Raw genomic sequence first — 27208 nt, 5'->3', positions numbered from 1 at the left:
TCCACCAAAACTAGCACAGTATGAGGCATGGCTTGGGAGCGGTCTGCACATGCAAAGAATACCGAGAAGTATCAGAGGGAGCTGGCCTGGATGAAATATGAAAGATGCCTGTTGAAATGTATTTCTACCAACTTACTTATGCCTGGAAGCATGGAAATTGGACAAATATTCCCTGGGCATGTTGGATCGAGATTAGTCTTTTTTAGGATGGCTTTAACCATGGCATGTTTCTATGACTGAGGCACCAGACCCTGGTCTAGGGAAAGGTTGACCATCACAAGCAGTGTGGGGAAGATTATGTCTGCTCCAAGAGCGGGGATCCTTGGCAGAGCGGGGTTAAGTGGGGATACAGATATAATTTTCCTGAAAAGGGCTGAAAAAGTACCAAGGAGGAGTGGAGTTAATTCTGACAGGAGAGATGTGGTAGTCTGCTTAGAGGTGCTAGGGAGAGTCCACTGGACCACAGCAAACTCTTAAAAAAAGTAAACTTGAAAAAGAAAAGAAGAAAACAGTCCCACTTCTTTTAAGGAAAACAGGCAGAATTTTAAAAAGGTTTACATTATTGAATGACAATCACAGACATGGCTGTCTGTCTGTTGGCTCCAGAAGGCCTTAATTCCTGTAATGGCCTCCAATCGAAGCAAACAACCTCATTGATATTCATGAGATAAATCAGATTGTGACCCACTACAACTTTGATTTTCAACTAATCCATTTGTAGCAGTCAAAAATATTTTTTCACTCCTAAAATGGTATTTCAAATGGATACTGATTCAGTATCTAGAATGGGCATGTTGCAGGTGTGACCTCCAAATACTGGATTGATATCTAATTTATCAATGTTTTTCGACCGAAATCTGGCCTGAAAACATTGATATTATACCAACCTCTTCTCCTTAGTGATCCTAGCGTTCAGATTACATCCTCTCCCCCTTAAAGATCTTTATCCCGCAAGGCCTAATGCGAAAAGGCAGTTGGAGTGTCGCCTATGCAAATATAAACAAGAGAGTTTTGCACATATCCTATTTTGCTGCCCAGGGCTGTCTTCTGAGCGTACCCGCTATTTAAAGCCAATTTTACTTAGACACGGAATTGGATCTATAAAGGAAGCCGTCTACCATTTATTCACAATGGAAACAGTGAAGGACATGGCTGTGTTTAGTAAATTTATCCAACAGGCACGCCAGAAATTGATGATCCCACACAGTTAGCTCATTAGCCTGGAACAATGACTCTTAAACCTTCGTGATTGGCAGAAGTAGACTAACGAATCAAGTTTTTAATCTCTGTTTTGTTTGTAATTACTTTTACTTAAAATTTTAATCGTTGTGTGATCCTATATTTAATGGTTTTGAGTAACCACAAACAAAATTCTTATTCATTCATTCATTCATTCATTCATTCCTTAGTGAAAGTGAAAAAACAAAGGCTGTTTAAGAGTAGGAAGTGGTCCACTGGACCACAGCCAACTCTTAAAAAAAGTAAACTTGAAAAAAAAAGAAAAATACAGTCCCATTTCTTTTAGGGAAAATAGGCTGCATTTTAAAAAGGTTGGCATTATTGAAAAACAATCACAGACATTTCCGTTGTTGGCTCCAGAAGGCCTCAATTCCTGGTATGGCCTCCAATCAAAGTGAACTACCTCATTGATATACATGAGATAAGTCAGATTGTAGCCCACTACAACTTTGATTTTTGTGAACCGATCTATCAGTTTATAGGTTGGTTCTTAAAATTCATTGCTGGTCTTTGACATACTTATTGAAATTTGCAACCAGTGTTTAGCAACCAGATATTCATACATCTGGCCCTTACTGAGCAGATTAGGATATGGACTAGTAACTGCATTCTGGAGATGACATATTTGAAATTTGTGCCCAAACTGGGATTCTTTGTTAAACAAAATGTTTCACAAAGTGTTGGATACATTTTAACTGTAAGTTTCAATAAAATGGTGTTAATTTTCTATGTTTATTTTTCAGCAAGAAAAAAGTCAAGACGGTTCAAGAATTAAAGGTAAGTTATTCACTTGCATGTTTTAGTTATATGTTTTTAAGCAGCAACAACAAACAAAAGGAATGCTGAAATGTAGAACTCCACACTGTTACCAACTGATGTGATTCATGGATTAAACAGAAAAATTATTGTTTTAGGATTTACTTGTTCGTAATTATACTACATTGTTTGTTATAAGTACCATTGCAAAACAAATCCTGTAGAGATCAAAGAGTGTTTTTTGTATATATTATGTCAATTCTTCAAATACTTCACTCAAAGACTTCGACTAATGGTTCTTCCCTGAGCAGTTATTATTAGGAGACATGAATTGTTATTGTCAAGTCAAGTCATTAAGTCTTTATTTGGAATATAAAAATCATAAAAGACAATACCATTTTGAACTAGATTAAAAAGATCGAAATACATCAGTATATACATTAACACGTACTAATAAATTTCATAATCACTGATGCTTGGCACAAATGAGCATTAATAGGTGGTGTACAGAAAGAAAAAGGGGCCACAGTTGGAACATACTTTAAATAATAAATAGTAACATTCGCTAAAAAATCTTTAAAAGAAAGCTCCCACCATAATTGGCATGACACACACAATCATATAAAAAGGCAGCCAATTTAGATTCATTGTAGTCAGTGGAACACAATACATTTTGTTATTCTCCCCAGCAAAGTACAAGGAGGAGATTAGCGTTGCCTCTTCTCCTTAGCACGTATAACCCACATCCAGCTTAAAAATGTGGCGGCAGCAATCACAATAGATTCATTCATAGCTGTTTTAAGAATCCTGAAAGCTTCGCTACTTAGCCTAGTCCCCAGGATTAGGCAGATAGGTTTTAACCATCTATGCCTAGGGCTTTTATAAGCTGGGCAAGCAAATAAAAGAGTTGGACAGTATTGACATTTGCTGTGGTTAAGAGCGTTCCATTTACTGACTAATAAATTAGTAGGGAGAGATCCCACCCTAAATTGGTGGTAGAAGTTTCCTATCTTTGTTGGAGGTGATGAAATCCCAGTACTTCTCATACTCTACTTTGTGCTTATGTTCAAGAAAATCCCTGGATAATGAAGATCTTGTTAAGGCCGAGAAGCTCTTCATTTTGATCATAGCCCAATATGCTGCCTTATATTCGCTCTTTGAAGGAAAGGAGTTTTCGACAGGATTTACCCATAGTCTACTCATCCCTATCTCTGACAGAGTAGTTTTAACTCGTCTCAGCCATAGAAGTTTGTGCATGCTATCAGCGTCCCTGACTTCCAAAAGGGCTTGTGCATACTGGGACAGCTCCGGGGTGACCCAGAGTCTCTTCCAGTATGCTACTGGTCTAAATTGTGCCGTGTCTTCGATTGAATAACAGACAAGATCTAAAAATAGGGGCATTAGGGGAGTTGACTGAGGAAGACCAGTCAATGCCCTCAAAAATTAATTTTGGGCTGTTATTAAGGGGGCAAGATTGTCGAAGCCCCACAATTCAGCCCCATAATTGACCAAGGCACTAATTTTTGTGGTATAAATTTTTAGAACTGGAGCGACAGGTCTGGTGTATGAAAGTCTCTGCTACTTCAACAGAGCACCTGACAACTGAGCATGCCAAAGAGACAGTAGGTTGATCTGAGGCTTCCAGCTAAGCTTACTGCCAATTGTTACCCCCAAGTAAGTAAAGTTCTGAGTCTGTTCCAGAATGCCTTCCTTCATTTCTACTCTACCATTTATCACCTTGTGCTTAAGTAGGACCATACATTTCGTTTTCTCCACATTCACTAGGAGATCATGATCCTGACAGAACTCCTCAATTCTCCCCAAAGCAGACTGTAAACCCTTCTGCGTCTTGGAAAGTATTAGGGTGTCGTCTGCAAACATAAGCAGGGGGATCTTCAGGCCTGCTAAGGTAGGAGCATCAGTGGGGAAATTCTGAAAGTACTGGACTATCCTATTGATATACAATGAAAAGAGGGTTGGTGCTAGAACGCACCCCTGTCGAACACCCTTCGCTATAGGAAACCCTTGTGTAACACTCCCTTGCGTATCCCAGCGTACCTGTGCAAAATTAGCATCATGAAGAGTAACCAAGAAAGCCAACATTTCAAGTGGCATACCTAGTCCCAGGAAGGTTCTTCACATTTTGGCGCGGGGGACAAAATCAAAAGCCGACTTAAGGTCGACAAAAGCTGCATAAATTGTACCCCCGCCTAAAATTACCACACACCAGTAAACTAGTATAAACCTAAAGACCTGGTCAATAGTGCTGGTACATGAGCGGAACCCCGCCTGAAGTGGTGACAGACTATCAAATACGTCCATCCAGACCTGGATTCGGCTCAGTACCATTCTAGCTGAAACTTTCTGTATACAGGCAATGAGGATTCTGCTCCTGATCGGGCATGGATGCTCCACTAGCTATAGCATTCACAAGGAGCTGAATATAAGGTGCCCAGATATCTATGTCATGAAGGAATAGATCCACCAGGATACAGTCTAACCCGGGTGCACTGCCTCTAGGGACTTATTTTAGTACTGTTACCACCTCTTTGTTAGTAAAATACAGAGTAGATTCTGGGAGTGGCAATTCTAATATTTCCTGGGCGGGGTTTGTAATTGCAAACTGGGTCTTACAATAGGATACCCAGTGCTCGGGAGATACATGGTTCTCTGGCACCCGGCTCAAGTCACCCCTATCCCATTTCACAAGACACCAAAAAGTAACCATGCTTTTCCCTGTACAAGCCACAAGCAGCTCGACCCAATGTTGATCATCCCATTTCCTTTTTGCTTTCTGTTGGGCCAACTTGTACCCCTCCCTTGTCTTTCTTAGATCTTATGGCCCTTGCTAAAATTCTGCTAGCTTCTCTACATGATTTGCCATACCAGGTGGCAGCCTTAGGGCTAGATTGGCTCTTAGATTGTTTACCGATGGTAATAAAAATGCCTTTTAGCTTACTAAACAGTTCGCTGTGGACCCGTACAACCTTTGAGTTCACCTCCTCTTGGGTTGCACAATTTTGAAGAATAGCTGAAGCACTAAACACTAGCTTCCTCATCTGTTGTAAGTGCTCTACATTTTCAATAAGTCCATTTGACTCTCCTTGTATCATTTGTTAAATGAACTTCTACGTGAGCAGTTCCTGGCACCTGCTTATCAATAATTGGAATGCCTTTGAGCTGCATAGAGAGTACTAAAGGGTTGTGGTCGCTCTCTGCCCGCTCCCAAACTTGCATATCAATTAGGGAGGGCCAATATTCCTTATTAAGGAATATAAAATCAATGCGACTACTTTGCAACCCATTATTAAAAGTTTTGGAGCCCTGCCTATCTGAGGGGGATCTCCCTTTTACCGCCCTTACCCCCTGTTCCAAACAAAACACTTTTAGCTGCAGAGCTGCCCCTGTCCATTTTTTAATAGGTGGAAGATCCAAATGTGGTATGTTCCACTGCGCATCCTCCTCAAAACTAAGGTTGACATCATTATCATCAAGGGGCTCAAAAGAGCAGTTGAAGTCTCCAGCTATTAATATATTGCCTACACCCATATAATCATTCAAAAACATGTCTAGGAGAGCTACCGTGGGGGAGGGTTTCCCACCTGGCATACCCCTAGCATTCTAATTATTAAAATTCTAATTATTAAAATGTCCCAGCTGTCAATATACAGTTCTTCCACCTTATAGTGGTCAGACTGCCTCACCCATGTTGGTAGGCCCCTCATGGGTCTTCCCCTCTGTCCTCCTGGCGCTGGTTTAGAAAAATGTATAAAACCCTGGCGGTAGACGTGGTCCAAGGCCCATGTTTCCTGGAAGGTCATTATATCATGACCTTCAATAAAAGTAGCCCAGTCCACTGAGGTTATCTTAGAAAATAACCCTGCTACATTCCAGGAAACTTATTACAAATCAGGGCCAGAATAACTCTTGTTTACTTTACACACCGTTGGCCCTAAATAGTCCGCTTGAATACTCCCTGGAACGCCCTCGCCTAACATAATACTTAGTTGTGGTGAACCACAAACCCCTCCTTCACCCACCATATTATCCCTCGAGGTTCTATCCAACCTGTTGCTGTTACTTGGGCAACCATAACCCGTTCTTTACATAAGTACACTTCATGACTAGTGGTACTTGATTTACGTCCAAGTCAATTAATTTCCTCCAAAGTAGAGAATACTTCAAACCTGTTACATGTGGGGACCTCATAATTATAAGTACCTTGTTCACTGAATGCACCCCTCGATACTCCCCTACCTTTAGCTAGGTTGCCACGCGGTTGATAGAAGAAACGCAGGGGAAGTATGTTGATATCATCATTTGCTAAATAATCAGTCCCAGCTTTATCCAAAATTTCCTGAACGAATCGCGGGGACCTAAAGCTTAGGACCACGCAATCTCCTGTAAGGGCCTTTGGGGATTTGCCAACCCAGGGAATTCTTTGCACCATTTTGAATTCACTAAATAGTGCATTCCCTACCCCATATATAATGTTCAACAAGTGTAAGGCCTTGTTCTTAAGCGATAACCAGTGCTCGTGAGTATTAGGGGGAAGCAATGGTTCATTTGCTAATTCAATTGTTTAGGGGGTCGCTTCAGGTGGAAGGTGCAAGGACATACAAGCATTCACGTCCCCCCCCCTGAGGTTGCAAGGGTGCCCGGGGACCAATTAAACCCCCTTTGTGGGTTGCATTAGTGATTGATGATGAAATTACCCAAGGATTGGTCATGGGCACCCTATCCTCGACATGGGGAGTGAGGGTAGCTATGCTAGTGGGTAATCTGATGTCAACAGTCCTCTCCTGTTGGGAGTCTACCATACCCACTTGTCCTGGCCCACTGGGGGGTGGGGAGTGCTTAGTAAATGCCGCTCTATTATGGCCAATCTCTTGTCTATACCAGACAGTTTTACTATTAACGGACTCAAAAGGGCCATACATTTTTCCTCAACTCTATTTAGGTACTTAGTCTCATTAATTCCACTTGTGTTACTAGATCTGCTGGTACCCTGAGCATCTGGAATTAATACTTCATTCAAGCCTCCCTCGCGACCAGAAATTACAGACTTCCATTTCATCATTTTGGGTGCCTGTTGCGTTGTTTTAGGGAGGGCATGCACTTTCCTTTTCTTCTGATTATGTTCCCCACCTACAGCTAATGAACTCCTTAACTGGCGGGTTGGTGTTTTGGCGATGGAATTACAAGGAGTGGGTAAGGTATTTACTATGCGGTCTAAAGGGGGGCTCATTTTGCGGATGCTCTGTGGGATTTGAACTCAGTTGGGGAGGACAATCGATGGCTGTAATATGATCAGGTGTAGAGGATAATACAACTGGTATAGTTCCTATAGAGAGACTCTGGGGCTATAAGGAGAGTCTTCTTTCAGTCAGCTGAATCCCGTGGAATAAAACAGATTCAGCCTGTGACAGGAACACATCCAATGTTCCCACTACACCAGGCCCTCCTCCTCCCTTACTCTTATTTTTGCTCATTGCCCCGAGCTATGACAGAACAGCAAAAATACAAACAAGTTCAAAGCTTGAGACTACCAAACAGGTAAAACGGCTTATACTATTTAAATTGTCAATGGGGTGGCCCAGCCCGGTCTCCTTCAGTCTCAGATGGGCTCAGATGGGCCCACCTTTGGCCCGGGCTAAGCCAAAGGGGTCAAGGCAGCGCTTTAAAGCGCAATGACCATGCCTCCCCCAGCGGCAGCTGATTCCAATACGGGTGCTGCAGTGTACTCTGGGGCAGGTAGTCCCACAAGGGTGTGGGGTCGGTGGCCAGGGCTTGGGAGTCTCCTTAGAGGCAGCAGGGGCACGAATAGCAGCCCGGAACCCAGCAGGCAGAGATAAATAATGGCAAGAACAGAGGAAAATGGGCAAAAGTCCTCTAGTGCATCCCACTTTAGCTGTCTGCCCGGGCAGACTAGAACCAGCCTCCCCTCATCATCTCAACTTGCAGGAGTGGATTCCTCAATGAAGGCTTGTCCTGGCCTGGAGTGCAGATATCATCAGTAGCTGTGGCATATGGTTGTCTATGTACTCTGGGTGTTGGACCATGACAAGAATCCAGTTAAAAATCCCAACATTTCTACAACGCTGGGTTATGTCCGTAGAACTCGTTACCCCCACCATGCCTCTCCATGACTACAGTGTGCCAAAGCACACTTCTTTATTTAACCGGAGCCCCCATCGTTGTTATTGTAGATACCAATGTTCCTTATGTTGGTTGTTTATGAGACTGGGTTAAAGCAAGAGGCCATGGTAACTTGGTTGTACTTGAATAAGACAGTAAGGGTGATTACATAAATTATTTGTGAATTATCCCACACCAACAACATATTCCTGATTTATATTTTGCATTCAAAGTAGAATTTTGTACAAAAGAACTTATATATCACTCAATACAATAAATACATTGTGTTCTCAATAATGAACATAGAGGCCATGACTATCCACAATAGAGGAAAGTATGATTCCAATTACCAAAGACCGTAGGCAGAACATCCTATCTACTGGTTGGAAAAGTATGCAGGATTAATGTTAATTTGCACATAAACATTTACCTATTCAGCTACAAGTCCATTTAAGACATGGTTTGTTGTTTTTTTAGATTAAAATGTTACATTTTAACTGACATTTCTACACAACTATAATGTAATCTTACTTTTGTTTTTCCCAGTGACTGTCTGAGGCTTTTGTAACATAAAGTAACAACAATATAATGGGATACCATTTAAAGTAAGGCAGACCTACTACATTTTTCAAAAGGTCAGAACACCACAAAATAAAAAGAAGGCCTATTGGCTTTATCAGGGGGTCAGCACATCCACACATATAAAGAACACCTATTTACTTTGTCAAAATGTTACCACAATGATTTTTATCAATAAGCATAATCCAATGTATTTAATATGAATCCACACATGACAATAATCAATATTAATTATTGTAGCAATTGTAACAAAATCCTTTAAAATAAAGTATTTGTATTCAAAATAATCATACACATGTGCTTGCGTATTCTTTAGCACTACTCATACCACAAAATGCGCCAAAAAACCAACCCCTGCACTCCAGCTAAAGAGCAAACCGCTCAACACACACAGAGTTCTTTAAAAAATATGGTAAACCGTCTTAGTGACCCATGAGACAAACAGTGCTTTTGTTAAACATCTCTGGGGAGCTATTGTGCTCCCTGCAGCCCCCCACTACACTTTAGTAAATCTATAAATCATTGCTGTTTCCCTGTCTCCACCTTGTTACACCATACAAATACAATGGTATAAACAAAGCCATGTAGGGCATTAAAGGATGCTCCCAAGGTGCCTTCCACCGGGGGCAGGGATCCACAGAGGCGCACCAGAGGTGCCCCAAGGCTGCCATTCGGCAGCCTCGCACCCATGGGGGCCCTGCTGGGGGCCCCCAAAGACAGTTTCAGACTGCCTTTTTGTGCCGGAAAAACCAGCACAAAAAGGCAGTGAAAAACTGCCATCGTACTTTCTCGGTCGCAAAGAGGCGGCCTGGGGAGTACTGAGGGATTTCTGGACGGTGTATAGGTTCTCCGAGCCTGTCGTCCGCAAGCCGGAAATCCGAGTTGGAGTCCTTTCTGACCGAGCCCATCGGAATGGCTCGGTTGGAAAGGAATCCGTGCGACACGTTCCGGTTCGGTCGGAAGGGCTCTGACCATAGTTTGGAGCCCCTCCGACCGAAATCGGAATCGGCCTTATGCCTTCTGTAAAATTTGGTAAAATTCCATTCATCCCTTTTGGCAGTAGTATTGTCTAGATATCCAATGGAATATGGGATGGAGAAAATGCATTTAGGACCTCCTTTTTTCTCGATCCCTACTTGATAGATCAGCCTGAACATTTACAGGCAGGAACTGAGGAGGATTAACTTTTCCTTTGCAATATTTCGTGAAGGTCTGTCATATGGCGCCAAAGGTATTAGCAACACAAAAAAATCAATTTCCTATGGAAACTCTGCTTCGTGGTTCCTACTGTAACTACACAGTGGCAACTGCCACTGTACAAAACATATATATCTTTCGTATGTTGCGCAATCGGAATATTTATAATTAGGTCGAAGTTTACACAGGAAAAGTGCACTTTTTTACATGTACCTTTGGTGGCATTTGAGAAATCTGCACAAAACATTGAAAAAAAACCTTTTCCCTCCAATACAGAAAATAGTGGATGAACAGAATGACACTGAATTTGAACAAAAAAGTCAGAATTTTATTCGGAAAAGGTAGTGTTTGTGATTTGATAAGAATCCTTTCAGTCATTTTCAAGAAATGAGCATTCAAATAGAGGCTTGAGTTGGTCATGAAGGTAGATATATCTGGACCTTTGGTGTCCAGCTATGCTCTGATGGGTCAATTAAAATAGGACTAATCAATCCTGATTGACTGGACACAACATGAACAATATGTATTTATGGACTTTAAAAATATTGTAAAATTAAAACCCCCTTGGACCTGGGCATAGGTAGGTGCAAATAAAAAATACATAATTTTAGAGTTGGAGAATTGTGGAGAGGCCTACACTATGAACTCATGGTAGTACCTTTTCACAAAAAGTAGATGTAACGTTTGAATTTCACAGACTAGCGCTAAACATTACACATATTTAGAAACCGAAATGCAGGCACAAGAGCATAGTGTCTTGTGAGTTACAGATGATTGGACTATTTTCATTCCTGATGATCTCCATAGAACAGTGACATAAGTGCTATGGTGTGGGTGATAGAATTCATGATGAGGAATTTTCAGTTGACAGTTACACGCTGATGACTAAGCTTGTAATGTAATTTCAAGCTTTATGTGTGGTGTAATCATTTACATGCTCCAAGGCTGGTTAGAATGCTACAACTGGCAATGGGAAAGGTGTGGTAAATAAAATATTACCCTGGCAGAATTTCTAGGCATTAACAAAGTATCATGCATCAAATGAGAGACAGGATCCGTGGTGTCCAAGTTAAAATGGGCTTTATTCCAATAACTCGAGTCAAAGGGAGAATATGTTCCATCACCACTGAGGTTCAGGAAGAGTAATCTAACATTTAATAACAATGAACAGAATATATACATTTTACTCCTTGTACATAGGGAGGAGCGCTCCAGGCAGAGCAAGAAAGAAAGAGATAAGAGCATGTGGGCGTGTATGAGGGTGTACACTTGATGAGTCATAGGTAGGTGATAGGTAGGTGTCATAGGTGGGTGGGTACTTAGAGTAGGAGTATGCATGACCAGCTGGAACTCTGCCCTAATTGTGCAACTTTGAGCATGGCGTGCAATTGACGTGTAACTGGGAGGAGAGCTGACTTCCAGCCTAGCAGAGAAATCTCTTGTGTCAGGGCGAAAAGCGCATCTTGTACAATCTGATATGATAGGGGATGTATTGTCTGAAGCAAAAGGTTGTTCACCACTAAGAATCAGAAAAAGCATATATTTCTCCGTTCATTGCATGGGGGCTGAGACAGAGGGCTAGGCCTTATCTGTCGCGGACGGGTTCTGTTTGCTTTTCCTCACTGGGCAGGGATGCCACTCTGTACTGAAAACAGATAACTGTTATTCATAACACTGTCTTGGCAGGCTTCTTGCTGACGTGACTGCAGTTTTCAGTGTGCCAGGAGTCATGAAAACAATATTTCAGAAAGTGGTTTCAGGCTCAACCATAAAATAAAAGGTTCAGTACGATATTTATTTTAAAAGTGCATAATGCAAAATGCAAAAACATGGGCCTTCATGTTAGCTTAATGTTTGGGAGACTTGATGACTTGATGACTTGCAGGACATGTTTGCAGAGGCCTAGTGATTCAGGCCACTACGAGAAATATGCATGGGTGACATGCACATGTATGTAACATAGGGTGTATGTAGTGGACATTATTGTCAGGCAAAATATAATTTTCCTCATTCCCTCCTTGTCTCCTACATAACCCTTTAGGATACATCTATATTCATGAGACCGTATAGCTGATCATACAGAATCATTTCTTCATCTTTATCCTTTGTACATGTGGATGGGGAACGCAAGCAGTTGCACACAGGCCGCAAATCGCCAGGCCACACTGCAGACAGAGATAGTATCATGGCAGACTGCTCCTGGGTCAAGTTCGCCAGGGCAGATGCAGTCACATTCACTACTGCTTCAAGGGTTCTTGTTAACTTGCGTATTAGTTGAGTTTGTCTAACATGTTCTAGTTGTGAATCTCTGTGATAATAGGATGGGGCCAAGGAAACAGGTGGCAATAGGAATGCTATATAACAAGTCCCACCCCAGTCTAAGGGCAGATGTACATAAGCTGTCTGACCGCAAATGAAATAGGTATGGCGTGACGTTATGAAAGAAGAAAGTCCTTCTGAGAGTGAAGTTCCTTGTAAATAGCTCCTTGTAAATATGGTTTATGAAGAGCATGTCATTATTATAACTTGTTGAGTTTCTTGTAAATATGGCTTGTGAATAGCGCCATGTGGATATGGTTTGTGCAGAGTATGTTGACATTACGTTAGGCAGGAGAGAGCTGGATCTCTTTCAAGTGTTTGGAGAAAACGTTTTGAAGATGTGCGTACGTGTTATGTGATAACGTGGAGAGATGAGTTCATTAATTTCCCATGTACAGCAGTCATTGGGGAAAGATTGTGCTTCAGCTGCCAAAGAGTTGATATCTTGTATTGAGAAGGCAGTATTTGTTTTAACATGCTGTTTAACAAGGTGTTGAGGGATTTTGGCGTTGTTTGGCGTTTGCAGGGGGGGCATGTTTTTGAGCGGAAATTCGTACCCGTTCCAGTGGAGGTATTTGGTTGCTTTTTGGTGAGGATTTAAGGCATCGCTTGGACTACTGTGATGCCAAATTTGAAAAGGATCTGAGCTGTGGAAGTGGTGGAAAAAGCATGTTTTGTGCGGAGGTGCGATTTGCCATGTTATCCAATGGGCGTTTTTTCCGAAAATTCGAGAAATTATTTCGGCAGAACTCCCTTTGTTTTCTGATAAGGGGGTAGTTGGCCACATACCCAGCAATCAGTTGCATTGCTGGTCTGGTGAGAATGGTGTAACATTTGAATAAAAGTATCGTTACGCAAGGCAAGTCGATATGACAATTCATGAGGTGGCAATACACTAAATGTATGCTCTATGGTATTGTTACTGGAAGAGTATATATGTGAAGAAATGGGAAAGAAAACATGTAGCAATAAACTGACACAGATTATAACAATGCACAGAGTAAATAGAATGATCAAGGTAACAATACATCTACTGCGTAATATCTTGCAGAATTTTCCCTCTTCTTGCTATTCTCATATGTGATCTTATACATGTCAGAAACTAGTCTAACCGATTCACCACCGGGTGGGCTTAAACAATTAAACTACGTCTGACTTACTAGATCTTAATTTGGACCTATACTCTTGCTGAGGGGTCTTTTCAAGCAAAGGCGGCACAAAGTCTGTATTGTCATTAAAGTCAATGTTCTTTGCAAATGTTCCACATTGTCCGAAATACCGCTTAACGTGATGGGCATGGATCCAGCCCTTGCGTCCCTCCACTTTCAGCGCGGTCCTCGTGGTAAGAAGCACCAATTTCGGGGTCTTCCAGCGCGGCTCGAGGGGGCTGGAACGATCAAAATTCCGGATGCACACAAAGTCCCCTGGGACTATGGCGTGTTCCTTGACCTGGGTGTTGTCAGGGAAGGCGGCAGCAACCTGTGAACGACAAGAGAGTAGTGCAGACATCAAGGAAGCCAGGTAATCTGTCAGCATGTTACTGTCAACATCAGTTATCTTTCTGGGCATAGGCGTACCCCACATATTTGGCGGTCTACCGAAAACCACTTCATACGGAGATAGGCCTGTTCTGGAATGTGCTACCATACGCATGTAAAAGAGGGCAACCGGCAAGGCTACCATCCAATCCACGCCTTTTTCTGCACAGACCTTTGCTAATTTTGTCTTGAGGGTCTGATTATGTCTTTCTACAAGGCCTGCTGCTTCTGGGTGTCGGACACAATGGAACTTCCATGTATAACCTAACAGAAGAGACACTTGTTTCATTAATTCAGAAGAGAATGGCTGGCCGTTGTCTGAATAGATCACCCGAGGTAATCCATACCTGGGGAAGTACTCGCGCACTAACTGTCTGGCTGTTGTTACAGCAGTATAATCTGGAACTGGATAAGCTTCTGTCCATCTAGATAGTGCACACACTACTACCAAGACATACTTGTAACCTCTACATCTGTCCATTTGGATATAATCCATCTGGAGAACCTCAAAAGGGTGGTCAGGAGGATGAAATCCGCCTTGTTCCACCGGGATGCCTTTACCTGGATTGAACTGACAACAGATCATACATGTTCGTACTTTCTGCTTCGCTGCTGCACGCATGTGCTTGTTAAACCAGATGTTCTGTAAGCTGTCTAACATTGCTTTTTCTCCTAAGTGTGCTGGACTATGGGCTGTATTTATGATTACTTGTACCATAGAATCTGGGAGAAACCATGAGCTTTTTCCCTTAGTCATCCAACCTTGGTCAGTCTGGACCCCTCCTTGTTCAGTCCATGTCTTTATCTCATCTGTGGTGGCATGTGTCTGTATGTCAAGTACATCTTGTGTGGGATCCCTGACTGTCATACTTGTTGTCAGTAATGGTACCTCTGTCCTTGTCGTGTCTGTTGGTGTCTGGGCTGTAAGTTTAGCTGTCCGGTCTGCCAGGTCATTACCCTGGGAAATGGTGTCTGTAACTTTGGTGTGAGCTTTGCACTTCAGGATAGAAATGGCTGTAGGCAAATGTATGGCTTCTAACAGGGCCTGAATAAGCTGGCCGTGCTGGATCTTGGTCCCATGGGAGGTCAGGAAACCTCTCTCCCTCCATAGTACCCCGAAATCATGAACAACGCCAAAGGCATATTGTGAATCAGTATAAATGTTTACTTTCAAGTGCTTAGCTCTTATGCAGGCTTGTGTCAGAGCGATGAGCTCTGCTGCTTGTGCTGACAATGTGTCTATTTTCTGTGTCTCTATGACTTCTGTAGCAGTGGTCACAGCATAGGCTGCTACTAACTCTCCTGCACTCGTTCTCATGCATGATCCATCTACATAGAGCGTTAAGTCTGGTTCTGAAAGTGCAATATCTGTCAGGTCTTGTCTTGGTTTCGTCACTATATTCATTAGTTCCACACAGTCATGTGGTGCATTTACTGTACTTGAGGGCAAAAGTGTTGCAGGATTCAGAATGTTACAACGTCTGATCTCTATGTGTGGCTGGAATAATGTCAGTTCATATCCTGTCAGTCTTGCTACAGTCAAGTGTTGTGTCTGAGTCCTGTTTAAGAGAACCTCCACTGCATGTGGAACCTGTACTGTCAGAGGGTGGCCCAATACTATTGAATCACTTTGTCTTATGGCTAGGGCTGTTGCTGCAACTGATTTCAGGCATGATGGCAGAGCCTGGGCCACTGGATCTAGGGTACTAGAAAAATAAGCGCAAGGCTTGTGTTTTCCTGCTTGATCTTGTGTGAGAACAGATAACGCTGTTCCTTCTCTTTCAGTTACAAAAAGCATAAAAGGTTTGCTGTAACATGGAGTCGCAAAGACTGGCGCTTGACATAAAGCTCTTTTTAATTCCTCAAATGCCAAGGTGTGTTCTTGTGTCCAAGGGAGGACAGTCCCCCCTGCCTCCTGTGTAGTTAACTGTATGAGTGGTTTGGCTAGAAAGGCATACTGGGGAATCCATTGCCTACAGTATGAAGTGAGGCCAATAAAGGCACGTACTTCCTTTTGTGTCTTGGGCTGTGAAAGGTTAGCAATGAGCTGTATATGTGCTTGTGTTAGCTGTCTCCCCTCTTTGGAAAGCAAGTGTCCAAGATACACCACTTGCTTTTCACAGAATTGCAACTTCGAAGGGGACACTTTGTGTCCCTTATCTGCCAGAAAATTTAATACTGTCAGTGATGCATTTTCGCATTTTATTTCTGAACGTGCTGTAATTAGGATGTCATCTACGTACTGGAGTAGGGCAGTGTCAGTAGGCATGTGAACACTGTCTAGCTGTCTTTTTAATGCTTGACTGTAAATACTAGGGCTTTCTGTAAAACCTTGTGGAGCTCTTGTAAAGACAAAGCTACGACCTTTTAATGAAAATCCGAACAGGTACTGGCTGTCGGGATGGATGGGAACACTAAAGAAAGCATTTTTCAAATCGATAACAGTAAAGTAAGTAGCCTCTAAATCAATAGCAGTCAATAATGAAGAAATGTCTGGCACCACTGGATATTGTGGTACTACACATTTGTTCAATTCTCGCAGGTCAATAATCAATCGGTACACTGGCAGTACACTAGGATCAGATCTTTTAAGGATAGGAATGACAGGCGAGTTACATACATTTGAGACTGTCTCTACCACTACTCCTCGTGCAATAAGTTCGTCAACTAATTTCAATAAGGCTGTTTCGGCGTCAGGTGGTAACTTGTATTGTCTAATACATGGAAGTACTACTCCTGCTTTGAGTGTGACATGGTGCGGCGTTATGTCCATGTAATCTACGTCAGTCGGTCCTTGTGCCCACAGGATCTGTGGCACATTCTTGAGTCTGTGGTCAAAATCAGTCAGTACATAATGTCCCTTAAAATCACGTAAGAACAGGCGTACTCCTTCTGGAGAACAGCAGATAACTGCTCCTAGATCTTTTAATGTCTTCATACCAAGTAAGTTTTCTGGACATGACTTAGTAAGTAACAGGTCAGTGCTACGTGACAGTGGACCAACCCCTAGGGAAACTGGTTTTGATACTTCATTAACAATAGGCTTTCCTGAAAATCCCAGGGAAACATTCTGTGAGCCTGAGAGAGGTGCCCCTGGAACCTCGTCATGACTGATGGTAGTCCTGCTCGCCCCTGTGTCAATCAGAAACTTTCGATCCTGACCTAGAACACGACTATGTACATACGGACCCTCTTGATCTACAGGAACCTCAATAAGGGGCAAGCCTACTTCCCTCTCGAGGCTGTTTCATGAGAACTGTTGATATTCTGGATAGTCAGACTGTGTGTACTGATACATTTGTGGTGTGGCATGAACAGGCGGTGGTGGAGGAAAATTCGCTACTGTCTGTTGCGTGTTCTGTTGCGTGTTATTCTGTCTAGGAGTGTACTGTCGCTCTTTTGTCTTGCCTGTAGCAATGTTGTGTTTCAGGACAGTGCAGTCCTTTACAAAGTGACCTGGTTGTTTGCAATAATTACAGTTCCCTTTAACTGGTGTCGTGTTATGTTTGTTTGAAGTCGCCGGTACCGTCTGGGCAACCAGCACCTTCATTTTGGTCTCTTTCATGCGTCTCTTTTCATGATCCTGCTCTTCCCTAATCCTATTCTGATGATACTGTAGCATCTGTAACATTTGTGAAGGGCTGTTTGCTTGCCAAGTACTCTCAACCTTCAGTACTCTATTCTTGATCTGGGGTAAGGAATTCTCTACTAATTTGCTCACAAAAAGATGTGGAAATGACTCGCTACCTGGCTTAAGGCCACTATTAATAGTAAAGCATTTCTCAAATTTAGAATAGAAATCACTAGTGTCCTCGTCTTGCTTTTGTTTACAGGCTGAAATAGCATCCCAGTCTTCCTTTTTAGTAATCAATAATCTTGGCAAAACTTGTATCAGAAATTCAGGTAGTTCTCTAGCTCTATCTCCAAGACCAACTCCTGGGAGCCTGCCCTTCTCTTCTGTTTCCAATGCATCCCAACTTAACTTTTTCTCACCCACTTCCCAGTCTTTTTCCTTAAGCTTTTCATAAATCCCTGCAGGTAACAGTACTTTTAATAGCTTCAGAATGTCAGCGTATGTATAATCTCCTATGCGGAGGATGTCTTTTAATTCACGGTGAAATCCCCCTGGGTCTTTATCATGACAAGGCAACATCTTTTTCATTTCAAGAATCTCTAATTTCGTTAAGGGGGTGTAAACATACACCCGTTGTAACTCATTGGCCGCATTCTTAACGGGATGAACCTCTCGTAGGGGGTTCTGTCTGTCTATGTGTACGTTATGTCTGTCATGGTGTAAGACTGGAGGCATGCATGTGGTCAGAGAATCTATGTACTTATGTCGTTGATCCAGGATTACATTAACTAATTCAGTACCTAAACCTGTCCATCTATCTAGTAAAATGTCGTCTAGTAATTTATGCAAGTGACCAGGATCAGAATGCTGACTTTCATACAACGTTATCAAGTGTTGGACCATGTAAATACCAGCCAAACGCTGTTCGTTCGGTGGAAGGCTTAAGAAGGTCTGAGCCACTATATCACTGCTATATATATTGGCATTGGACACCCACTGGGTGGCTGACCGGGCCAACTCTATTTCGTGTTGTGTGGGAGGTCTCTCACTCCCTATCCATTGTTTCAGTGCTTTTTCAGTAGCCTGGAATAGAGCTTCAAGGGAATATCTTTCTTTTATAGCTGGCCCTTGTTTACAGTAATCAAGACATTTGGGTCTGTCAAACTGTCGCGCTTTTCCTACATAATTCATTTTGTCTTTTGGTTCATCTACTTCTTCTGTTGATAACTCACCATTCTCCTCAGACTCTTTTCTGTGCCTTTCTATTATTTCCTTTCGTATTTTCTTGTACATGGCATCTATCTGTCCCTGTTTCTCATGTCTACCGGCATCTATGTGAACACTCCATTCTATCAAACCTGGCTTTACATCTCCGTCTCCTTCGTCTTGTTCCCTGATCAGGCAGTTAATAATAAAACGTAAGATATGATTCTTAACCCCTACCTTTCTTTGTGCCATGGCTTGTGCTATACTATCTGGTCCCTCCCCCGTTCTAATAAAACGATACATGCTATCTAGGTGATCTTTCATGTCTGGTAATGTCTCTAGATATGCAACAGCTTGTCTTAGTCTACGTGAAATCACGACCATTGAACCCTTTCCTGGTTCTGGATCATATACACAAAATGGAATGGCTGCATCTACAGTAGGCACCCCTCCCACTGCCCCGGAACCTACGTCATCTTTTACGGGCTGCTGCTGAAGTTGCTGGAGTTGATCTGCTGGTGGGGGTGGAGGAAAACCTGCATTAACGTAGTCAGGAAGGGACTCGTCTAGATACGAGGAAATGAACGCATCTGATGCTGTCGGCTTTATTCTATGTACTCTATATGGTACAGGTGGTGGCGTTCGCGGCCTACTGGATCTTTCTGAGGTGGTCACTTTAGCTAGTTCTTCTGACAGAACGGGATAAATACCATTAACAACGGCGTTTCTTTCCCTATCAGTCTGTTCTGTTTTGACACGTTCCCCCTCCTCCCGCAGTTCCTTTTCTCTGGCTTTTTCCCCAGCTTGTCTAGTTCTATCTGCTTTATTCAATTCTTTCTCTGTTCTCCTATGTGACTCTTTGCACCACAATTCGATGGCATCTTTCTGAGAGGGTCTTGACTTCCTTTTCCATAGCGCTTCCTCCACCCTCATAATACATTCTGGATCCCATGTTCCCGAGATTGGCCATCTATACTTTTCCTCCAGGTCCTTTGTATAGTTTACCCATAAATCTAAAAACAAAATGGCGTCTAGCCCATGCTTATTATACATATAATGACCAGGTGTGTCTCTAGGCGGGATGTTAACTGACTCTTCTAGTATACCTTTTCTGGTCCCTATCTGACGTAACTTTGAAAACAGTGGCATGTTTGAAACCAATATTCACAAAAATAGACTGAAACAATCAACAATCATTCACACACAAACAAATATTAAACACTAAAACAGTTACAACCTAAACTGATACAGAGAGCTAAACATGTACTTGAAAAACTTTATGTACTGAAATACAGTACAACCATACCGGTCTCAAAAATGAGACACGTCTTTACCGTTCCCACGTTTACCATGGGCCCGTCTTGAAACTTGATGCATTCCCCATAGTGGTACTCACCGGGAAGCAGAATCTTGAAACTTGAAGGCCTCGGACTTCTACGCATGCGCCTTGGAACAGGTGGACCTCTGGAGACCTCGGACCTTGCTCTCTCATGGGCTGGGCTCTGGTTTGAGACGATCCGCGTTCCTCACCGCCTCACATGGATGCCTGGTCGCAGTCCGTCCTCCTCCTGGGCCTGAGGGAGTAGCGGGAAATCCCAATGGCGTGTACACTTTAAAGTCCGTCACGGCTGTGGAAGGGGGCAAAGACTAGACCTACAAACTCCGGCGAGTGGGGAAAGGGACATGTACCTATTCGGGCGCCAATTAATGTGGTAAATAAAATATTACCCTGGCAGAATTTCTAGGCATTAACAAAGTATCATGCATCAAATGAGAGTCAGGATCCGTGGTGTCCAAGTTAAAATGGGCTTTATTCCAATAACTCGAGTCAAAGGGAGAATATGTTCCATCACCACTGAGGTTCAGGAAGAGTAATCTAACATTTAATAACAATGAACAGAATATATACATTTTACTCCTTGTACATAGGGAGGAGCGCTCCAGGCAGAGCAAGAAAGAAAGAGATAAGAGCATGTGGGCGTGTATGAGGGTGCATGAGGGTGTACACTTGATGAGTCATAGGTAGGTGATAGGTAGGTGTCATAGGTGGGTGGGTACTTAGAGGAGGAGTATGCATGACCAGCTGGAACTCTGACCTAATTGTGCAACTTTGAGCATGGCGTGCAATTGACGTGTAACTGGGAGGAGAGCTGACTTCCAGCGTAGCAGAGAAATCTCTTGTGTCAGGGCGAAAAGCACATCTTGTACAATCTGATATGATAGGGGATGTATTGTCTGAAGCAAAAGGTTGTTCACCACTAAGAATCAGAAAAAGCATATATTTCTCCGTTCATTGCATGGGGGCTGAGACAGAGGGCTAGGCCTTATCTGTCGCGGACGGGTTCTGTTTGCTTTTCCTCACCGGGCAGGGATGCCACTCTGTACTGAAAACAGATAACTGTTATTCATAACACTGTCTTGGCAGGCTTCTTGCTGACGTGACTGCAGTTTTCAGTGTGCCAGGAGTCATGAAAACAATATTTCAGAAAGTGGTTTCAGGCTCAACCATAAAATAAAAGGTTCAGTACGATATTTATTTTAAAAGTGCATAATGCAAAATGCAAAAACATGGGCCTTCATGTTAGCTTAATGTTTGGGAGACTTGATGACTTGATGACTTGCAGGACATGTTTGCAGAGGCCTAGTGATTCAGGCCACTACGAGAAATATGCATGGGTGACATGCACATGTATGTAACATAGGGTGTATGTAGTGGACATTATTGTCAGGCAAAATATCATTTTCCTCAAAGGGAATAGGTTTCCCGAAGAACCAGCGGTGGCCTCCCAGAGAGTTTGTTGTGGTCCAACAAACTGCTTCTGCATGCCGCCTCAATCGGTGAAGATTGACAGCTGGCATATGTGGAGTCAATATTTGTATTATCGGGCAGGAACCTGCTTGTGAAGCCTTGATAGAGGTACAGCGCCACAACCGAACACAGAGCTATAAGCCATATGGAACGATAATACCAAAGGCAGCGACAACCAGATACCGAGAAGAGCTGAAGGCAGTGATAGCCAGGTACAAGGGAGCACTAGAAGAGAACTAGCCTGATTCAGAGGAACGCTAATGGCAGTGGAAAGAAAATACAATGTAGAAGATTGAAAATGGTGATGAACATGTGCAACAGACATAATTAGTACTTACCGCAAAAGAGGAAGAAGGCCCTGTGCATCCAGAGAGAGGTACCAAACAAACCAAGTTCTAGAACCAAACCAGTACTTACTGAAGGTATAGAAGTTGATGCTCATCAAGCACTATCCAAACAGCATTTACTCACAACGTCCACAATTGGTTATACTGATGCTGCTTTTCTGCAACCTCTTCTTCCATTCAATCCCCTCAAAAACAGAATATTGTCATCAGGTAGACTGCCTGGTTCGAAACTTTTAATGATTTCATTGATGCATTGGAAGAAGCCGATAACAAAAAGATCATCAAATATCGCAAGAATGTTGCTGGGGCAGGAGTAAAGGAAGTAATAAAATAAATATGACATGCTGATGAAGTCTCCTGCTGTCAAATCAAAAAGGAATTAAATATCAAGCTAAATCCAATGCTGAATGTCGATTACAAAAGATACATTTCAACCAAGAAAGGAAAAAAGCTGGTGAAACAATCAACGAGCTTGTCGAAAGACTTGATACGGTCACCAAACATTGTAGGTTCAATTAATTCAATGAGGAATAAGCCATGCGTCTCCAAATCAGAATTGGTTGCCTTTCTTATTCATTCAGATGACAAATACTAAGAGAAACGCATAGTCTGAAGCATGTACTCATATCTGCAAGAGCCAAAGAATGTGCAGAATGATAAGCTACTGACATGAAGGGCGGAAGAACTAGGAGTGAGTCAGCTTTGAGTGTGAATGGTAAGCAGAGACACAAGGCTGAAGGTCACAAAGTGATGTCACCAAAGAAAAAGAAACTGTGCTTCAGATGCAGCGTTTTGGTTCCACATGAAGGTTACAGTCCCGCCATTGGACAAGTATGCAAGGGTTGCGGGAAAGAGAACCATTTTGTAATGGTTTGTAAAGCAAAGGAAAAATGAAGTGCGTCTGTGCGATGCAGCGCGTGCTACGAAATTCGTAATATTAATTAAATTGTTTACTTACCTTCAATTATCCATATGCCTGTTTTATAGCACACCCCACCCTGCCCCTCCCCCGCCCGCCTCTGTGCCCCACCACAACTCCCCCCATAGGCCGCGGCTGCCCCAGGTATATCCTGGCAGGGCAGGACAGTAAAAAAAGAAAACTTTCTTGGTGTGGGAGGTCATTAAGTTTTCATTATTAAAAACAAACTCCAGCTTTGAAAGTTTGTTTTTGAGAAATGAAATTTTGGGATAAAAGTTCAACAGCCAGCCATTATGTCTGATGGAGCCATTACGGCTGTGCTTGCCAATTTATAGAGATATCCAGTGGACATCTTGAATTTGGCAGGTGAAGTAAAGACATGGTGACAGGTGTAAAGTTCTCCACCAACATGTCTGCATTTAATCTGTCCAGGAAACCCTAACTCATGACAATGTCGATATAAAGTTCCACCAGTCCAAAATAAGTTTAGAAATTTTAATGAGAATCTCCCTTTTCCACATTACATTCAACATACAACCTACTTTTGTTGGAGGATTTAATGTGATAAATAGGAATGCAGAAGTATTCCAGTGAGTCATTGCTCGGAAAAGACATGAATTCCTTACAGATGCTTATAAACTCCGCATTAAAAATCAAAATGTGTCAAAAATGCATTTTATTTTTCTGTATTGCACCCATACAGAAAATAGGAGCCGGGTTAAAGACAGTGAAGTCTGGCTCCACAATGCAGATCTTCACTCGTTACTTCCACAATGCATCTGGGAGATCTTGGCAATAAAACATGATGAAAAATGTAAGCGATGCAATTTCGTGTGTGCGCGGAGTACAAATTGAGCAGCAGTCAATGAAGGTCTGCGGACGGGAAGCTCTATGATTTACAGTACTAGCTTTTTGCAAAGCATCTGAAAATGAACAGTTCAGGAAAATGAAAGCTCTGTCTAATTGTATGGCAGGTATCCAATACTGTTTTACAGGAACAACAAACAACTGCTTACTTTCACATCTTGAAATGAGAAACGGTCTCTTTGTCTTTATCTCAAAAGCCTTTCGACTGGACTGCGTACTGGGAAATCTCTATAAATATTTGTTTATTTGGATGGTGATCTTTGCACAACAATTCGGTCAATGATCGCATGTGTAATATTCATAAATAAAAGAAGTGCACAGTGTCCTAAAAGCAGCAAAAACGGATTTAGCAGTACAGGTCTGAGGGCAAAAAGTTAGGGGGAAAACCATGCCAAGGATGCCAGGTCTAACAATAACCCACTTTCTTACAATCAATGAATTTCTTCGGAAATTTTGTGCTCAAATGTCAATACCATGATGCTAGTCATCCGAATTTGTAGTGAGGAAGTAACAAGACAAACATGAAACACCACATCAGCAGTGTTGGTACATTCGTGATTTGGTACAAACTCCAACATTCAAGAAGACATAGAAGTAACCTTTCAGTGAATTTTACTGATTCGGTATTAAGAAATCGGTATTTCCGATGTGAGTAAAAAATCGGTAATTTTTCCCGAATAGGTAATATTCTGAAATAAAATACTGAATCCTTAATACCGATCAGTATAACCGATTCTGAATTCTGAATTACCGAATCGGTAAATACCGAACAAGTAATTCAAAATTCCTGCAATTGAGGAATCAGCCAATCCTGTGCATCCTATTTACTCCCAACAAGGAAGTGGCAACACCCAAGCAGCTGCACTGAACAGCTGTTGGAGAGGCAGGCAGCAGAAAAAGACAAACAGGATCAACTTTACTACCTGACATCAAACACCAGAATGGACAGCCAGGACAGGGAAACTGATGGTACAGAAAGGAAAAGAAAAATGAAATTTAGTGAGAGGGAGCTGGAGATCTTAATTGAGGAGGTGGCAAAGGAACACAGCAAGCTATTTGGTAAAAAATCACTACAAATGTCAGAGTTAAAAAAAGAAAAATATGGATTGGAATCCAGTACCTCATTAATGCCATATGTGTGACCCATCGTGACGTGGACGATCTAAAAAAGAGGTGGTATGACCTCAGGAGTATGGCGAAGAAGAGGATGTCTGAAAGGAAAAAGCGAGCAAACCTGACAGGTGGAGGAAAAAATAGAGCACCTGCTCCGACTGCCCAGGAACTGCTTGTGGAGTCCACCATTGAGCCTGACAGTGTCAGCGGCATTGGGGATGCAGACAGCTCTGCCAGAGCTGCAACCAAACAAGGTAAGATGCATGCACACCAAGCTGCGCCCCCCACTTCTTAACCCCATTCCCCAATAAGGCAGTGTGAATCCCACTCCAGTACAGGTTTTACTAAACACCAGCAATCAATTAAGGGAGCTGTAGTCAGTGTAACACCTATCATAACAGTCAGCCCACTGAACTCAAAGGCATGTGATGCACATCAGCGATAATCAAGCAGAGGACAGTCAGATTTATTGGCAGACATGACATTTATTTGTACGCAAATGCTGCCAGACAAGTGAACCAATATATAATCTGTCTCCACAGGCGAGATATCGTGCAGGGCTGTGCCAGGCAAGACAGGAAAGGCACCCCGGAGAAATAGAGTGGAAGACGAGGATGTCATTACCCTTGCGGGCCACACCACAGCACCACCACTGTCAACACCACCACCATCAACACCACCACCAGCGGCATCAACACCGGCATCATGACCGGCATCACCAGCAGCATCACCAACACCATCATCTCCAAGACCCAGGAGGCATGCAGTTGCCAGCCTCTAACAGATGGAGTTGTCCGACGAGGACTGCAGGGGGGAAGAACAGCCAACGGTGCCAGACGATGGCAATAATGCCGGTACACCGTCCACCACAGAGAGACCACACACAGGTGCCAGACGCCGCAGGGCTAGGGCACACTGTCCACCTTTGCAGGGCGAGGATCAGAGTGTCTATGCAGGTCTGGAGGTGAACATGCTGAAGGTGCACCGCCTGCAAGGAAAGGCAATCTGATCGGTTCAGCGGCAGATGGGGCACATGACGGCACACTTGCAGTGCATAGATAAGGGCAGCTGCACAATGAACACAACACTGGCTGAGGGAATGAGGGACATGGCTGAGGGCATGAAGGACATGTCCGACTCAGTGAGGCTGCTGTGCAGCAGGATGGACGATGACAGAATGGCAAGGCGCAGGGAGAGGCAAAAATGGAAAACTACACCAAGGCGGTGAACCGCCTCTCCACTGTAACTTCTCTGCTCTGCAGGCGCTCGGTGGCCATGCAAGAAGAGATGGCACACTGCAGCCGGGATGTGGCAAGGGGGCTGGTGACAGGACCACTGCACTTGAAGTGCTACAGACTAATCAGACTGCCAATACTGGTGCAGGTGATGTGGCGGACAGTGAGGAGACAAATAGCTGCAGTAGTGAAACGCCCCCTGTTACAGAGTCCAGCAGGTGTAGCGAACGGCAAAGTGGTGACACAGGACAGATAGCCAGTGAGGACAGTGTACACAGAGGAAACAGCCATGTGCTTGGGCACAGGAGTTAATGCCAGGCACACTTGTTTTTGATACATGGGTGAATTAACCCGTGACGGCTTTGTAGGCTTTTTGGAATTGGGACTGCCATGTTAAGCCCTTCATGATGTGGCTTAGTGACATGCTATTAAACTAAGTCACTCATTACTGGCTGTGTCTCCTTACCCAGAAATAGTTCTGTGTAATCTCAGCCCGTCTTTGTCTCCCATCTGGTGCTGGTGCCGCTCCTGCTGTGCTGGGCTCTGGCTGTGGACAGTTATTGTCCTCAGAGTTGGTCAAATCGATTGCTGTCCCTTTCTTAGTTGCCAGGTTATGCAGCATAGCACGTGTAGTGATGATCTTGCAGCAGATGATGGGTCCGTACTGACGGGCGCCTTCGCTATTGTGGAGGCAGCGGAACCTGCTCTTCAACAGTCCAAACGTCCACTCCACCACGTTGTGTGTTGATTTGTGTGCAGCATTATATCGTCTCTCACTTGGGGTTGATGGGTTTAGGAAGGGAGTGAGGATGAATGCACACACGGCATATGTGCTATCATCTAGGTGAGAAAGAAAGTGTCATTAATAACAAACACCAACACATTCATCAGCAGTATACATCAGGGTGTGACACAGTGATTTACCTAGCAGGTATCCTTCTCCAAATCCGAGTCATGTTTGCTCCCAGGAAATTTTGCCACGATGTTGGTGATGATGTTGGCCGCATCGCAGATGACCTGCACGTTGATGGAGTGGGTGGATTTTCTGTTATGGTAGATATACTCGTTGGCTGCAGGTGGGCAGATAGGTATGTGTGTCCCATCAATGCACCCTATAACATGCGTGAACTGTGCCTTTTGGTAGAAGTCTGTTTTTGTTTTCAGCAGATCGGACTGTGTGGTGGGGAAGCTTATGTAGTGATGCATCCTTTGCATCATGGCATCCAGGAAATTGTTGAAGAACCGAGACAGGCAGCTCTGCGACACTCCACCTACCGCGGCTATCATCCCCTGGTAACTTCCTGATGCTAATAGGTGGAGGATACAGAGCACCTGGACATGTGGTGGTATAACGTGCACCCTTGGTGTAGGA

General features: G+C 43.2%; 1 protein-coding gene across 1 annotated transcript in view; it reads left to right on the top strand.

The window, feature by feature from the left end:
• Nucleotides 1–27208, top strand: part of FSTL5 (follistatin like 5) — a 2936723-nt gene that overhangs the window by 604514 nt on the left and 2305001 nt on the right. Inside the window, exon 3 of the mRNA XM_078677005.1 lies at nucleotides 1983–2016. Coding sequence (XP_078533131.1) covers nucleotides 1983–2016 — 34 coding nt within the window. The remainder of the gene's footprint in view (nucleotides 1–1982; nucleotides 2017–27208) is intronic.

The sequence above is a fragment of the Lissotriton helveticus genome, chromosome 2_1, assembly GCF_964261635.1.
Source record: "Lissotriton helveticus chromosome 2_1, aLisHel1.1, whole genome shotgun sequence".
Lineage (NCBI taxonomy): Eukaryota > Metazoa > Chordata > Amphibia > Caudata > Salamandridae > Lissotriton > Lissotriton helveticus.
Note: the sequence above shows the minus strand (reverse complement) of the source record. Positions and strands in the feature narration are given on the sequence as shown.